The sequence below is a fragment of the Camelina sativa genome, chromosome 11, assembly GCF_030686135.1.
Source record: "Camelina sativa cultivar CO46 ecotype springtype chromosome 11, ASM3068613v1".
Taxonomy (NCBI): Eukaryota; Viridiplantae; Streptophyta; class Magnoliopsida; order Brassicales; family Brassicaceae; genus Camelina; species Camelina sativa.
In genome coordinates this window covers 5,200,345-5,216,581 of record NC_141890.1, presented here as the reverse complement: position 1 = coordinate 5,216,581, position 16,237 = coordinate 5,200,345, and the positions used below count along the sequence as shown (strand labels likewise).

Genomic DNA, 16,237 nt, shown 5'->3' with positions numbered 1-16,237 from the left:
GACTTCTCTAGGTCTTGCAAAGGGACGCAATTTCAGAATTCTTCTCCCCAACCAGCTCCCTGAAGACTGAACTGGTGCATCCCAAACAACCGGTATATTACTTTTGTGGTACCTAGGTGTAAGTGTACGGAGTAACATTAAATATATAAATGAAGAAAACATTGATGCATGCGGCTTGAAATCGACTAAGGTTTTGCAAACTCAATGTTTTATGTTTTATACATGTAGCTAGCGTTTAATATTTTTTTTTTTCTTTCTAAATTACCGGTTTTCTTTTCTAAGTATCATCGAATTGTTTTTCTAACTTACCAGTATTCTGGTAGAATTAATTTGCAAGGATGGATGAATCTCTTCGAAGTGAGTCAAATGACCAAACCAAAGGACAATATAAATAGAATACGTTTTTTTGTTGTTGTAGGATATGTTGTAGGATAAATAATTAATAAAGGAAATTCTTAGATGAAGACGGATGAATACTTTGTTGGAATATAGTTTAACAAAATTTTGAGTCAGTTTAACAAAATTTTGAGGCAGTGGAACTTATGTGGTAAGAGTTATAATAAGCATGACCAAATATTTATATTTATTTAGTTTCTTAATCAAATGATAAATATTTCTGTTTTGGCGTTCAATCCCAATAAAACAAGTCAATCTAATCCGAAGTTAGACGAATTTAATCATATATACTATATATTATTACTTATTAGAAAGGTTATATCAAAATTAAAATGAGAATTATTGTCTAGTAATTTTTGAAATATTGAAAATTGATTCTATGTTAGCAAGTATCAGCGAAATTAAAGAAGAGATGACGATATAGATTCGTCAATGCATGCATTTGTCAATGCATGGATTTGGTGCTAAATATGAGCAATAGAACAAAAAAACATCTTTTCGACCAATAATAATTTGTAATATACATCAGGTTTTAATTTTTGTCCAAATAAAAAAGACATCAGTTTTTAATATAGCATTTGTCAATGCATCTCGTTGAAGAGACACGTCCTCATAGTGGACTTAGAGAAAGTTTTAAAGTTCCCATCAAAGCTGAAGAGAATGTTAAAGAATATGGAGGTGAGAGGATGATTATTTTATTTTTTTCATTTTTAAGTGTGTGTGTTTTTTTTTGTGATGATCTTCTAATAAATCGAATTTTTTTTTGTGTTTTGGAGGTTTATGGGGGTGGTGCCAAAGCGCTGACGAAACAGCTGAGGTTCCTAAACCTCGGAGCTCCAATCATTGGGGTGGGTGGAGATCTCGAGGTCATGATTAAGCGTAATGTGCCAAAGGTGAAAGATGGTTTAATTAATATGGACGCCGCTTCTGTAGCAGCTGATGAGAGTCACGCCGTCTTCAAACTCGCCAAAAAATGGTTTGAATAATTAGCCCTCAATTAATATTACCCTAATACAAAAGAAAAATGAATGGGTTGATTAAGTTGTTTCTTAAATATAATCTGCTTATCTTAATTTTCAAGTACTTTTTTGTTGTTGTTGTTGTCGGTTACCACTCCCTTGATTATAATCGGAATTTTTTTATTGTATTATAACAAAATTGCTCTGTGTCTCTGTGTCTTTGTGTGTTCTTTGCAAACTCAAATTACCTGAAATAAACAAGAACATTCAAAATCTTAAGTATTGGGCGCCGTAGCCATTATTAGCTATATAATACACCTAGACACCCCCCCCCCCCCCTTGTCTCTGTTAGTTATGGATTCATTGACTAACCCCCCTTGTCTCTGTTAGTTATGGATTTATTGACTAACATAATCAGGTTTGCTTTGAAACTTTTCGGATCCATTAGCACTAATTTGCTGACTTAATTTGTATACGTAAATGCACCAATCTTTTTGTATATCCGTGATGAAGAGCTTCAAGACGCTGACCAAACAGGTTTACAGGTTTTTGCTTAGAAACTTTTCAGATCCATTAATATTGGAACTAATTTGCTGACTTTGTATACATATATAGATGCAAAAATGTTTTTGTATATCCTTGATGCAGATCTTCAAGACGCTGATCAAGACTCTTTGACTAACCCCCTGTACCGATCGACGTACGACTTAGAAATACGCAAGCTTAAGTCTTTGCTTTTTAACCTTTGTTCTATTTGAATTTTAACCGTTTGTGAGATTTCAGTAACGATAATCTTGAATCTTTTGATGCCTCGATCTATAGATAATACGTAAAACAACGCAAAGCTTCATGGTAATATGCACTTCTTTGCCGTCTTCTTGCATTTCATTTTCAACCATCTCTATTGAGTCTCAATCTATGGCATTGGGACGTAACAAGTCCGGGACATTACTGTAAATTTAGTGTTAGTTTTAAAAAAAAAATTGTAATTGTCGATTCATAGTATTGATTCAATTACATCAAAGGAAATGAAGAATGTACGTACCGGTCGATACAAATTAAATGGCGAAAAAAATAAGAATGTCAAAAACGTTCGAAGGCTAAATACATATATACTACACACGCTTTTTAAAATAAAAAAATAGTCTTGTACTACAAGATGGTTGGTTTTCACGTTTTGCTAATACTAATCTATTACATGCATGGCATGGTCCATTATCAAACGTTCTCATGGTGGTACTGTTCGTCAGCATGTTCTAATATTAAATCGTGTTAGTCTTGTACTATAACAAAAAGAAGAATTATTATACGAAACAGAATCAAAGTGACTATATATATAGTTTATTTGTTTACACAACACCGAAAATTTTCCTCTTTTATTTTTTCAATAATAGATCAAAACAGTCGGGTACATTGCAATTGACAACTCCTTTTGTCGCATACATTAATGTGATTGTGAATGTGGTTGGTTCGTTTTACTTTCAAGATCTCATAAAACTACATGATGCATCCCATCTCAATGAAAAGGAACACGGCAGGAAGTTCGTTCTACTTTCAAGGTCTCATAAAAACATCACACTCAAATCTCACGAATATGGGTTGAATAACTCATAGAATACAAGATTGAAAAATACAGAGACGATCGATTTCTAAGTCCTCAAAAGCATAGGCTAGTCTTGATCAGCATCTTCAAGTTCTTCATCTTCTGGCACACCTCGGACATACAAGACATTGTTGCATCTGTGTGTAAAAATTAGGTACTATTAATTCAAACGGAGCCGTAAAAATTTTAATGCAAGCAATTTACAAAACTGATAGAGAGGCGTGGGTCTAGTAGTAATGGCTAAGTCCAATTCATCACATTCTCGCTGGAAACATATACTGAATTTTTGAAGGAGACAACTAAGTAAAAGATAATGAGGTAATAATATATATTTACCTGATCAAGATCTCTCCAAGGTTTCCTGTCAATTGCCCGTCGATGTATTCCTCAGTGTTTCCCAGCTGCATAAACACAGTTTGGAAAATCTCAATGGCTGCAATGAAATGAAGATCTATGTATCTATTATACGTATGTGGGTTATATTATATCATTAATAGATTGCAGCCTTCCCCTAAAACTTTTTAAATAGAAGGCACATTAAGCAGGTCGTTTTTGACAAATATAACATCAACCTCTGTTTTAAAAGTACAGAGATCAAATTATAAAACTTAAAAGAATTGAAGATAGGAGCAATGACCGCACCTGCAAGTTCATGTAGGAGTCAACAGAGGCGAGGAAACCTGTGAAAGTAACAACAGATTCAGGGAAGACTATATAACAAGATATAAAAGCTCTGATCAACCAAAACTGTAAAAAAAATTCAGCACATAAAGGAAAATATATAGATGATACCTTTGTATTCCATTCCCCATTTAAGCTTAACGATAACAGTCTTGCCAGTCAAGTTGTTCAAGAATGGTTTCGGGTTAACTGGAATGGTCTGCAAAACACAAAACAAACATGGATCATCATCAAAATACTACTACCCCAATGAACTCGAAGCATCTCAAGTATCAGAATGGAATGAAACTATGCAGTGACTATATACTCTTAATAACATGTAAAACAATGGCAACAAGTTTAGTATTGGAGTCAATTAACAAAACCAGGATCTTCAAAATACCATTTAGAATGAACTCAAAGCATCTCAAGTATCAGATGGAAATTTTCACAATGTTCTTGTTCCAACTCTTAATTACATATAGCACAAAGTATAGAGAGAGAGAGAGACAATTACGAAACCCAGGATTCACAAATTCGCAATCGTATACACTAAAAACCACACCCATCGATCCATATATACTTCTAATTAGATAAATCTACAGGAACGAGGAGGATGAATCGAAGAAAACGAAGCTGTAAGAGCTCGGAACACAGATTATGAAAGCCCTAATACTACTAAACAAGTGGAATTCCAAAATTTGAGCTCAACGAAGAAGAAAGAGATGGGAACTTACAGCCATGATTTAGCGGTACGAAGCGACGAGAGACGAAAGATTTGAGAAGATGAAAAATCGCTTCTTGTGTGGTTTCTTCTTCTTCTTCGATCTCTCGATTTAGGGTTTATGGTTTCCAGATTCGTTCCTCAACAACTAAACAAAATAAAAAAGATCGGCGCCTCAAAAAGTTTCAGACAAGGCCCAATATTAATTTATTACGGCCCATTAGTTACCCATATTCAAAAATATAAACACTTAGGAGGAAAAATATCAAAAGAATCCACAACTTTTAAATTTGAAACGAAAAAAATATGAATTTTCGAGATGTCGTTTTAGTCCTAAAGTTTAATTTGATTTTTTGATAAAATAATAAAATTTCGTTGACTTGGCCATTTCAGTCACGCCGTTAAGTTTTTGTTAACGGAGTTAATTTTCTTTTAGCAATCTCCGTTTAACCAATGGACCATGTCATGCTTTCAACAAACACTAGTAAAAAATTTTTATATATCTTATATATAAAATATACATTCATGTTATTCTTCACAAATATTACCATCTGACTGTGTAGACATTCTTGAATAGTAGTAAAACTCACGTAAGTCCACTTCCGGCAATGTCAAATTCCAAATGGGTGCAAGAATGGTCAGACTCAGGAGTATGTAGCTCATTTTTCACGACGACATTTGCTCTTTAAAAACCAAATAAGAAAAGATTAGATCAAGTAACAAGAGAAAATTATAAGTTAAAAAAATAAGACGAGATATAATAAAGTTTGTCATGCTTTCAACAAACATTAGTAAACAAACTCTATATATCTTGTCTTTGCCTAAATGGAGATTGTTAACGGAAAATTAACTCCGTTAACGGAAATTTAACGGCGTGCTTGAAAGTTTATGCTTTTTCGTCCCAAATTTGAAAATTAGGAATCTTTTTTGATATTTTTTCCGATTATCTAACCTGTGTGATTTATCGTTCATATCTATCTTAACATTTTTAGAGTACATTTTTGTGTCATCCTTTCTTATCTCTGTATCCAAACAAGTCCTAACTAAATTTTCTACAATCCTTACAACCAAACACAATGATTTCCTTATTTGATAATATTAATTTCCTAAAATCTATCTACCTAATTTATACTATTTAATACATTAAGTTAATAAAAGTTTAGATTTTTTTAGCATATGATGTGATTTGAATTTTTATAACTGGATATATATTTTAAAAATTGTTTTAGAATTTTTGTAACCAAACAAGTATATTCGGATATAAATTATTTCACATTTGAGTTATTTTAATATATAATGAATATCTATCTTAACCTTTTTATTAATTACTGTGAGAACACACATATATAATAATGTAACATTTATATTAAAACTCAAAGAAACTTGATCTATTTATAATATATTCAAAAGTTTTTTTTTTAAATTGCCATGTGGTGTACCACGGGATCAAACCTAGTTTTATACATCGATTCAACCATTCATAATTCTTCGATCAGTGATGATTAAGCGGCATATTTTCCCTTTTCACCGATCCAACAAAAAATACTCATAACATGAGTCCTAAATATTTCGGATGTAGCAGCTCATGTAGTCATGTTTTTGGAAGTATAAACCACAAACATATTTGAAAGTATATGGAGAGTATAAGCAAATAAGTGCACGAAATCTGGATTGTCTTAAATGATTTATGAGTTCTGAATTTGCATTTAACAGTGTTTAAGTCACGCTTACCTTTCCTTTATGCGATTGGATGTGATGATCAAATTTCGTCAGCTTACCTTATAAAATAATAGCTGGCTTTCTTCTTTCTGACCATCCAATATTCCAATTCCATAGTTTAAATTATGTATATAACATTCCATTAGAATTGTATAATTATTAGATTTAACTTAAAACGTGCGTTAATCACATATATGATATTTGACAAAAGGATTGGGTGAACCACCCATCAAATTCCTTTTTATTGTATTGGATCATCTAGTGCAGTGTATTTGTCAATCTTCTTAGGCCATTTTCATAAATAAATAAATAAAAACAATATTTTTTTACTATGATAATGAAAACGCATATAAATTCAGCATGCTAATAGAAAAAAAGTTATCCACATCGTGATTTTTATATGTTTGAACAAAATAAAAATAACCTTTTAAGTGTGAACTCCGAACTTCGGAGTCCGAAGTCAATCATCCAAGTTTTTGCGTTTAAAGGTAATATAGTAACATTGCACCCGCAAGAAATGTTATAAAAAAGGTAAACAAATCAAACTTTGTGATCAAGCAATGTGAATAGAGTAACTTAATTATGACTTATGCCTTGCAGAGTAAGTTGATGTAAGTTGAAAAGTGGAGCCTGTGGCTCTAATTGCTTTACTTTAGTGTTGTTCTTAAACAATTCAATTCCATTCATCATCACTACTCTTCCACTTCGTCGATTTCGTATACCAAAACTAGATTAATTTGTGAAAGTATCAAAAACTATAGAGTATAATCATCGTGTTAACCCCTACTTGTAATAACGGAAACGAATATTTAGTGTAAGCCGGAAAAAGTCATTTTCCGCTGACCTCAGTTACACGCAACGATTCTTACCTCAGCACTTGTTTTGTATTTTTAGTTTGTCAGACTGTATTAGTCTTTCTCTTGATTGTCTCGACTATCTTCACAAATAGTATGTTTCATACAGTTTTATTTGTCGAGGCTTTCTTTTTTTTTTCTTCCTTTTTCCTTTTAATATAAAATTAATTGAATTCCTACTTTACAAATATATCAAATGAGAATTGTTTCAATATTTTTATAGTTTGTGTTCCCTAATTATTTTTACTGAAACAGACGTGTTGGCAGGTCGATCATATTTATATGTATGATTTGATTGTTTGTATGTAATACATGAATAACACATGACTTTTTTGTATTATAAATTAATGGAATGGAATGTAGTGTATTATATAAGTTATTTTTGTCAAAACATCGAATATGATATTCGAAGTTGTATACTAATTCGAGTCTATATTTTATACAAAACATCGGTTAGCTGTTGTCCAAGTCTTTTTAATTTAATGGTTGGGTGTATAGTTTTATGCAAATTTTCGTGATCGTGGTATGAATTTTTTGGTGTGCAAGGCATATAGTCATTTCAACCAAAGTTTTACATCATGGAGAAAATTTTAAATTTCGTTTTTTCAAACATTATTAATTGTGTTTGAAGAATTCTATATCTATCATTCTTGACCCGGCTTTTATATAATTTCTGAGATGAAAATAAACATTATATCGGAAAGATTCATGAATAAATGATCAATGATATATGAAGACTAGCTAGAGTTACTATTCTTATACGTTATGAATATTTATTGGTTTGGTTACTGTGTAATTGTATGAGAATGATATTACCTACATCTCCACGTACGTAACAAAATAAACATGAATCAACAGTTAAGAAAATATACATGCTATATGTTGTTGTTAAAACAGTAAGATTGTTATTACCACCATCATATATGTAATATGTCATATATAGAACTGAAATAATATTTTGAAAGATGATGAGAAATTTGGCAAACGCAAAACTTGGAGCGGGTTAAAAAACTACAAATATATGTATTGTATAGGGAAAACAGTCAAACACCAAAAGAATTCTAACCCGTTAAGTTCAACAATATAGTTTCCACTTTAAGTTCTTGTAAAAGTATTTGACCCTTCTAGAAGGCCATGTATATATATGTATGATGACAAAAACTTAATACTTACTTTCAATATCTTCATTGTCTTTCTCTCTCCCTCTCTCTCCCTGAAAGACATGGATACTTCCAAAAACACTAATCTCCAAAACCCTACTAAACTCACAAAACCATTTCAATATTGTCAAGAAGAAGAAAAAGAAGAAGCACTATCTCTCCGAGATCTTCCCCTCAACGCCGGAAACATCAATCCCACCGCCACCCCAATCACCACCGAAGAACACCGTGAACCATCGACCGAGCTTTTTGAGTTTCTTACCTCAACCTCCTACGACGTTTCTCCGGCAGAAAACATAATCTTCGGCGGCAAACTCATCCCTTTAAACTACCAAAATGTCCTCTTTTCGCCTCCTGAACACATTAGCCCTCGAATTCGCGCACGGTCCGAGTCCTTATCCGCGATACAAGGCCATAAGCTTAACCGTCCCGGAAGTAATACCGTGGCACGTCTTGACAATGCCGGACCTATGAGGACAAGCCGTTCTTTAGATTACCGCAAGCTCTCACGTGGCCCAAACACCGTACATTCTCCACCGACAAGTAGTTCGCCGGCCAAAAACACTGCAAAGGCTGAGCCGGCGTCCTCTGGAAGTGGAAAAAGTGTAAGACCAAGGAGATGGTATGTGATCATGTTTGGAATGGTTAAGTTCCCACCGGAGATTGAACTCAAGGATATCAAGAACCGTCAGAGTCGTAGGAACATTCCATCGGTTATATTCCCGTCACCTACTAACCGGAAAACTCGTAGATCTCGATCGCCGTCACCGTCTCCTTCTTGGAGGTTTCTCAACGCTTTAACTTGCAAGGAGCCTACAAGCGTGGCAGCTACGGCGCCGTTTTGGGTGCCACATCCTTAATATTACTATATTATCCCTACTAAAAATTGCTTTGCTGTTGATTTAGAAAGGACAGGATCGTTATTTTAGTATAAGTTTCATCGATATTCTAATTTATTTTTGTGAAAGAATGTCGATTATTGTAATTTATTTGGTGAATCGATAATAGTTTGGAGTTTGGAGTCTTTGGACCATAAACATATCCGTCGTCACAACTTTTTCTTTTCTTTATGATTTCTTTTTTTTTTGTTGTTGTTTTTTATTTTCAGCTCATTTGTTTGAATATTCCAAAGCATATTTTTTACATACGAGTACGTTGTTATTTTTGAAATTTAATTGGTTAGGTGAGGAATGAATGAATGATGATCGAAAGAGGCACGAGAAGGATATGAAAAATATTTATTACTTTACTTTTTCCTATGGGACTTGTCGATTTTATATGATTTAGACAGGAAGTTATTATATCTTTTTTAGCATTTATTTGTGTTTTGAAATTCATGGTTGATAATTGGTATGTGATCAAATTCCATCTTAAGAGACTGTGACATGCACCTTTCTTTTTGTCCAAAGATTTCTAGATTTATAATCATTATACTTTTTTTTCTTTCTTTACAAATCAATTTCACCATATTCATGTGTCTATATAGTGTACAACTTTATAAAGATTTTTATTGAGTTTATACTTGCAATAGGTGAAGATTTTTTTTTTTTTTTTTTGATTTCAGAGTTCTTAATAATGTGTATTGACAGTATTGTTGTTGTCCGGATTGTTTTCACTAGAATTGACTTTAAATTGATGATACGTTTGAGCTGTGACATTTAAGATTTGAACGTAGTGATGAAAGAAATTGACACGTCAACTACAATGAGCATTTTTTTAAAAAATAAGGTAAGACAACAACAATGATTTCGAACAAAAGACTTGTGAAGTAAGTGAAAGGGGACAAAGGAATGTTTTTGTTCTAAAATAATATCTGAGAGGCAAACAAACACTGGAGATATCATTGAACACAACACGCATTTTTGGTTTTCTACAGGTACACGTCTAAACCGTAGCTTCAAGTTTTACAAATTGTATCTTACAAATTTACATGTCCCCTATATGTTTCCCTTTGGATAAGAGAGAGTAATAAAGCAGACTTGTCCTTCTTTGAATCTTTGTGACAAAGCTTTATTTAACCCTCTCTTCCTTCTTGAGGGATGTTGAATCAATCATGTAGCATCATCTAACGTGTGTACGCAAGAATTTGTGAAACAAAACCTGCAAGATCCACAAGAAGGATGTAACGTTTAATATAAACATTGTTTTAGAAAACTTGGAGTTATGATTTTCGATTCTGAAATATCATTCACCTGTCAATTTTTTCTTGAGAGTATTTCCGAAACCATTGTTTAGGTTCTCAAGATGAATAAACTCGAAACGGTACTGCAAGGGAGGAAAACAAAGGAAACTGATTCTGTTAAAAGAAACTGATGGAAAACAATAGTGTGGCATAACTCATGAGCAACCAAGAGAAGAGGGACTCACTCAGAAGAAACAAGATTAGCATAAAGGAAAGAATGAGCTGAATCGGGCGGCTAAATGGAACGCGAAAACGTCTTTGATAAAGACTGACTCTGTCAAAGAGCTGCACAATAAGAAACAGTTTAAGACTTTACGATCTGACATAGTCGTGTAGAGATGACCTAATCTTGGAAGCTTACCTGGTTAAAATCACGACATCTCTGCAACCAAAACAGAGGTTTGGTTCTTTTTTCTTTAGGAGTGGCTTCAATCTGTGACAAAAATCTCTTCCTCTCTTCTTCTTTCACATTACCAGGAACGTTAATCCTCAACGCACTGATATTAGGAACATTTGGTGAACTCCAAGTTCTTCTTGTACCAGCTTTTTTATCTGCTTGCAAACGGATTATATCATCAGCACTTTCAGGACTTCCTCTCTCGTCAATGTCTATCACACAATCTCTTCTACCATTCATCTCAGCCATGGAACTCGTCGAGGAATCTCTCAAGTTGATGCTATCACTGTTTAAACTATCTGACGTCTGAGAAGATCCAGATAGAAACATGGCAAGATCATCACGCTCTTCTTTGTTAAGATCCACCCAACGCAAAGGTTGTTTCCCATTCTCGCTTAACGCTTCTTGCAAAGAAGATTCTACTCGATAAATCTGGTTTTCAATAGCGGTGACAAACTGTTTATGCCTAGTTAACGTAGTGTCATCTCGACAATTTCCATGGCTCAACCTTACAGCTCTCTCAAACTCTTCCAACTGAATCAAGTTTACAACAACATAAACCAAAATCACAAAACTTGACAGAAGTTTCACAAACAACATACCATGAAAGAACATTATTTATATATACCTGCCATTTAGCAGTGCTCAAAGCTGCTTGGAGTTCTTTGCAGAGCTCGTCTGAATCTAAAGATACTCGTGGACCTTGTCTCTTCTCTTTAATCCACAACCTATACGAAGACTCCATTCTAGAAAAAGGATAAAACTTTGCGAATTAGATATCTCAATTCATTACCTATTTGCCACAAAAGCCCCTCACTTAGATCATGCTAGAAGAGCCAAACCAATCACAAGAAGAAGAAAAAATACGAATTACAAGAAACAGAGAAGCATCAAACTCAAAAACCCCTATTTCTCAATTAAATTCCGACTAAGCAGAAGAAGAAGAAGAAGAAGAAGAAGAAGAAACAAGTTGAGATAGAAAAAACATTACATATCAGCAGATTCTTGAACCTCCTCAGCTGCGGAGAAAAAAACATCCTTTTGCCATAGATCGAAACTATTAGCAACCATCATCTCTCCCACACCAAAACCCCCTCTCTCTCTCTCTCTCTCAATTAAGACCAAACCAATCTGCAAAATCTTCGTCGGAATAGATTCTCTCTGATTAAAATCCAAATTAATAGATTCTCTGCTCCCCTTCTCTTCCCTTCTTCCTCTTCTTTTGCTTCTGCAGGAAAGAAGGAATTTTTATTTTCCCAGCTTTACGTTTTTTTTTAACTAATAAAACGTTTAATGGATACAATAATAATAATAAAGAGGCCTCCACTAATCCACCTTATTTCATACGTGGCATACCTCTAATGGAAAAGAATATATGTTAAGATGGTCTTAGCCGCAGGAGATTACTGCGAAGAACAAAGAAAAACATCAAGAATGTCCCGTGTTGTTGTTGTTGGGCCGCAACATCAACTCTGTTCGCCAACTCATTATTATACTACTACTACTTTTAATCAAGTCAAATGCTAATGAGTCATGCTTCGTGTTTTTTATTGTCTATATATTTAATTAGCATTTGATTTAAATAATGAATAGAGTAGTATGAAATAGTTATTTAGAGTGGCATATGTAACGCATAGTTAAACTAATTTAATTGACATTAATATATGACTAACAAATTTCCAAAAAACAAACTTGGAATCATCACTATTAATTCTCACCTCTCAGAAAGAAAAAAAAATCACAACCTTAATTTTGGTGGTTTAAGTCCTCTTAACTAACTAACCACTACCATGTCCATGATATAGTTGCCAAGACCGGTTCTTGACATTAACTGGTGGTTCATTTGAGGTGATTGAGATTCCCAAATTCTTATTATTATGGAATCTAAAATTTGGGAATGTGGGATTTCAGAGATTGGGCCATAATATATAACAACACCTTTTTTCTGATACCAACCACTTTGATAGGATTTCACTTCATTACTACATTGTCAAAAGTCAACAATCTTTCACCGGTCAAGATTGTAATGCATATATATAACAAGGAATTACAATTGATGGATTGATTTATCAGGTTACTTTTTATAAGTTTGATGTCGAACTGTTTTGATGTGATGATTCTTTTAATGTCACTTGTCAATTAAATTGGTTTCCTAAACAAAATTTTAAAAACTTACTGGTGAGGTTTGTGACATGGATGCATAAATGGGTGTGACACTAGCAAAGTTACAACATTCACACGTCAATTCTCTATTATCTCCTCTTCCACCAAAAGCCATATTGGTTTTTTAGCTGCATTTAGAGTCAAGTATGAGAACACAAGTATGAGAGAAAACAAGTACTAAAACAAAAAAAAAATGGTAGGCCATTGATAATTCAATCCTACAGAAGCTCACAAATAACTTGCCATGTAAAGATCCAAACCTTGCAGCATCAGTGAACATAACCAAATTAACCACTAGAAACCAATTTTGTATTTGAAGGTTTGGCCTCATGTTAATTTATCAACAAAACCTTCTAGCAATCTCATCATAACCGTGCCTAGACTTAAGAGTATCACCAAAATGGATAACCTCATATCATATAAACTAATGTCATATATTATAATATTTTGACTAAACAAAACGAATAATTTTGAAACACACATGAACCATTAGATAAATGATCCTACTACTACATTCATATCTCCTTCTCTTCTTCATCTTGAAACCCAAAAACCTCTCTGTTTCTATTAGGACTATCCAAAGCTCTCTTCTCTTGTTCTTCCTCTGCTTCTTCTTCTTCCTCCTCTTCACCTTCCTCTTTCTTCTTCTTCAATCCAACACTCTTCTTTCTCTTCACAACTCTCTCCTTCAACACACACACAAGCTCTCTCACCGCCTTCTCCGCATCACTCCTATTCCTAATCAACACTTCACTAACATCAGCCGGCGTAATCTCTGCCTCCTCCACACATCCCTCCATCTCCTCCAAATCGACACCATCAATTTCATCCTCCTCAAGCCTCAGATAATTCTTCAACAGAATCTTCAAAGCCGGAAACTTACAAAAACCCATGTGAATATGCATATCCATCCTCCCACTTCTCAACAGAGCAGAGTCTAACTTCTCAATATGATTAGTCGTGAACACAAAGATCTTCTCACTCCCACAACAAGACCAAAGCCCATCAGTGAAGTTCAACAACCCCGAGAGAGTCACCGAGCTTCCCGGTTCTTCCAAACCCGACCCGTTTATTAAACCAGGGTCATACTCATAGCTCCCATTCTTCTTCTTGTTCTTCCCTAGTTTCGTCAAATTGATCGAACAATCAATATCCTCGATAACAATGATCGACTTAGAGCTAGTCTTCATCAACAGCTTCCTCAATACAGAGTTGTTCTGAACCTCAGTGAGTTCAAGATCGTAGATATCGTATCCAAGATAATTCGCCATTGCAGCGATCAAACTCGACTTGCCAGTTCCAGGTGGTCCATACAACAAGTAACCTCGTTTCCAAGCCCTTCCGGTCTTCTGATAAAACCCTTGTCCGCTCGCAAACTCTCTTAGATCCTCCATGATCCGTTTCTTCTTCTCAGGATCCATAGCAAGAGTATCGAACGTGCTCGGATGCTTGAACCTCACAGAATCCCATGGATGGCTTCTCACATCTAGCGAGACGCCTCTCGAGTTCGTGTAAAGAAGCCTCTCCTCGTTTCTCCGGCGTATCTCCTCTGATTTCCCGACAATGTAATCGAGGTAAGAATCTAAGACAAGGTCTTTGTCTCTCTTGTTGATCTGTAACGTAAACCCTCGTTTCTCTTCCGGCATTGGTCTCCAGGAGAAGCTCTGTACTTGACGTTGGACAACGACGTGTTCCCATAAGACAGTGACGCCGTTAAAGACGTCGGTGATTCTGTCGTTGTTGGAGAGGCCGAAAGTGACGGAGCTCGAGTTAGGGACACGTGTTAAGCTGAGACGTGTGTTGTTGTTTCTGCTGGAAACGGCGCCGTTGACGGTGACGAAAGAGCTGAGGTATAGCTGAACGGCGTTGTAGAGCTCGTTGGTGTTGACGCCGTCAATCTCCGTTATATCGAAGTAGGTGTGGGAAGATAACACGTGGCGGAGGCGTGTCAAGACGTGGAGGAAAGCTAGTCGGAGCTCCGGCGGGAACACGAGCTGAAGGATTGTTTGACAAAAGGCTAACATACCAACTAGGGAAGCCATTGTTGTCCAATAATCACTCATCCTCATCTCTTCTTACTCTGTTTTTTTTTACAGAGCAAAAAAAAAAAAAGATTGGTTTTTTTAAAAGGAACAGAGTAAAGTTTTGATCTTTAGGGAGAAGTTAGAGAAATTGAGAAGTGGGTTTAGCTTAATTATAGAGATAAGAGTGTGGTTTTTTGAAGTTATTGTTCTTGAGATTTGGGAGGGAAAAATTGTTTAGTTTGAGGCTTTTGAGAGAAGAGAAGAGAGTGACGTTGGGTGGAATTTATTGAAATATGAAATAAGTGCTCACCTCAATTTATAAGCAATTGGAGGAGTCTTACTTTTTTTCTTTCTTGTTTTGATATTTGCGGATATGTATTACCATTTATTTTGTTGTGTATGGTGCAAATAATGTAAGCAAGTAGGAGTACTATTACTCAATTATTTCGTAGGTCTATGGTTTTATAGGCTTACAAAATCAATTACAAGTTATCGAGTGAATGGGACTGCCGAGAGGGGTAATGGTTATGTGACATGTAAATCTCACGTCGGATACTATTCGACTTTTTTCTTTTGTCCAACAATATGATAAGTTTATTTAAAAAAAATAGAAATTCACTTTTTTTTTTATATATATATTTTTTTTTGTCAACAAAGTTAAAAGGTTTTTGGTACTCACTTCTAAAGGGAGCATGATACAATCAACTAACTTACATAAGAGGATAGAAAACCACGGTATGTTGCTTAAACAAGCGAACAACATCCGGATCAAGCTACAACATAAGAGATAGCAAGCTTGAAAGCCTAGGTACAAACAACTAAAATAAAGATAAAGAGGTACTAAAACCATAAAGATAGTGAGATCCACCAAGTAGAAATGCCACATAAAGTGACGGGAGGCTGACCAAGACCAAATCACTGGCCGCAGAACGACAAATTGCCACACTGGAATACAAAGATTCCGACGGGTTTTTAAAAACCTAACTCGCACTAAAGATGATGAATCTTCAGCTCCCTGAAAAGGGAGGCAGCATGTAGGTTGGGAACAAGTTCCCAAGAGTCGAGTGCCGAAAAAAGGGTCTAAAATAAAGTCACCTTGTCACACCACGTTGAACGATCTAAATCGAGTAGATAGCAAAGAGCAGGGATCAAGAAGAAACCGTGTAGACAAGGGAGTCGAGATGAGGGAAGAACAAGAGAGACAACAACACCAACCAAAGTTTGAAAAATATCTCTCTTTATAGAAAGTTTTTGTGAAATGACTCTCATTAAATGAGGAAATTAAAGTATCTCCATTGGAACAATTAGCTTTTGGATCTTTCAAGATTAATGGACCAAAAATAGTCCATAAGTTGGGGTCAGCCATAGAGGCATTTCTCTCCTTGTGAGAGGAGGA

General features: G+C 34.9%; 3 protein-coding genes and 1 pseudogene across 4 annotated transcripts; 1 reads left to right on the top strand and 3 right to left on the bottom strand.

The window, feature by feature from the left end:
• Nucleotides 1-2,805: 2,805 nt before the first annotated feature.
• On the bottom strand, nt 2,806-4,519 carry LOC104721835 (putative small nuclear ribonucleoprotein F). Its single transcript, XM_010439900.3, has 5 exons — nt 4,356-4,519; nt 3,751-3,838; nt 3,601-3,638; nt 3,295-3,359; nt 2,806-3,095 (listed from the first exon to the last, which is right to left on the bottom strand). The coding sequence occupies exons 1-5, from the start codon at nt 4,359-4,361 to the stop codon at nt 3,026-3,028; spliced, it is 267 nt and encodes an 88-aa protein (XP_010438202.2). The 5' UTR covers nt 4,362-4,519; the 3' UTR covers nt 2,806-3,025.
• Nucleotides 4,520-8,080: 3,561 nt separating this feature from the next.
• LOC104721834 (uncharacterized) lies at nt 8,081-9,112 on the top strand. Its single transcript, XM_010439899.3, has one exon. It carries the CDS (start codon nt 8,138-8,140, stop codon nt 8,933-8,935), a length of 798 nt encoding a protein of 265 aa, XP_010438201.3. The 5' UTR covers nt 8,081-8,137; the 3' UTR covers nt 8,936-9,112.
• A 777-nt stretch (nt 9,113-9,889) lies between these two features.
• LOC104721833 (uncharacterized) lies at nt 9,890-11,955 on the bottom strand. The gene is made up of 6 exons (XM_010439898.3): nt 11,646-11,955; nt 11,283-11,400; nt 10,619-11,188; nt 10,443-10,542; nt 10,268-10,340; nt 9,890-10,175 (listed from the first exon to the last, which is right to left on the bottom strand). The coding sequence occupies exons 1-5, from the start codon at nt 11,726-11,728 to the stop codon at nt 10,315-10,317; spliced, it is 897 nt and encodes a 298-aa protein (XP_010438200.1). The 5' UTR covers nt 11,729-11,955; the 3' UTR covers nt 9,890-10,175; nt 10,268-10,314.
• A 1,263-nt stretch (nt 11,956-13,218) lies between these two features.
• On the bottom strand, nt 13,219-15,124 carry LOC104721832 (AAA-ATPase At4g30250 pseudogene; annotated as a pseudogene). The gene has a single exon (XR_015572044.1). The product of XR_015572044.1 is annotated as an AAA-ATPase At4g30250 pseudogene (transcript).
• Between the last annotated feature and the right edge of the window lie 1,113 nt (nt 15,125-16,237).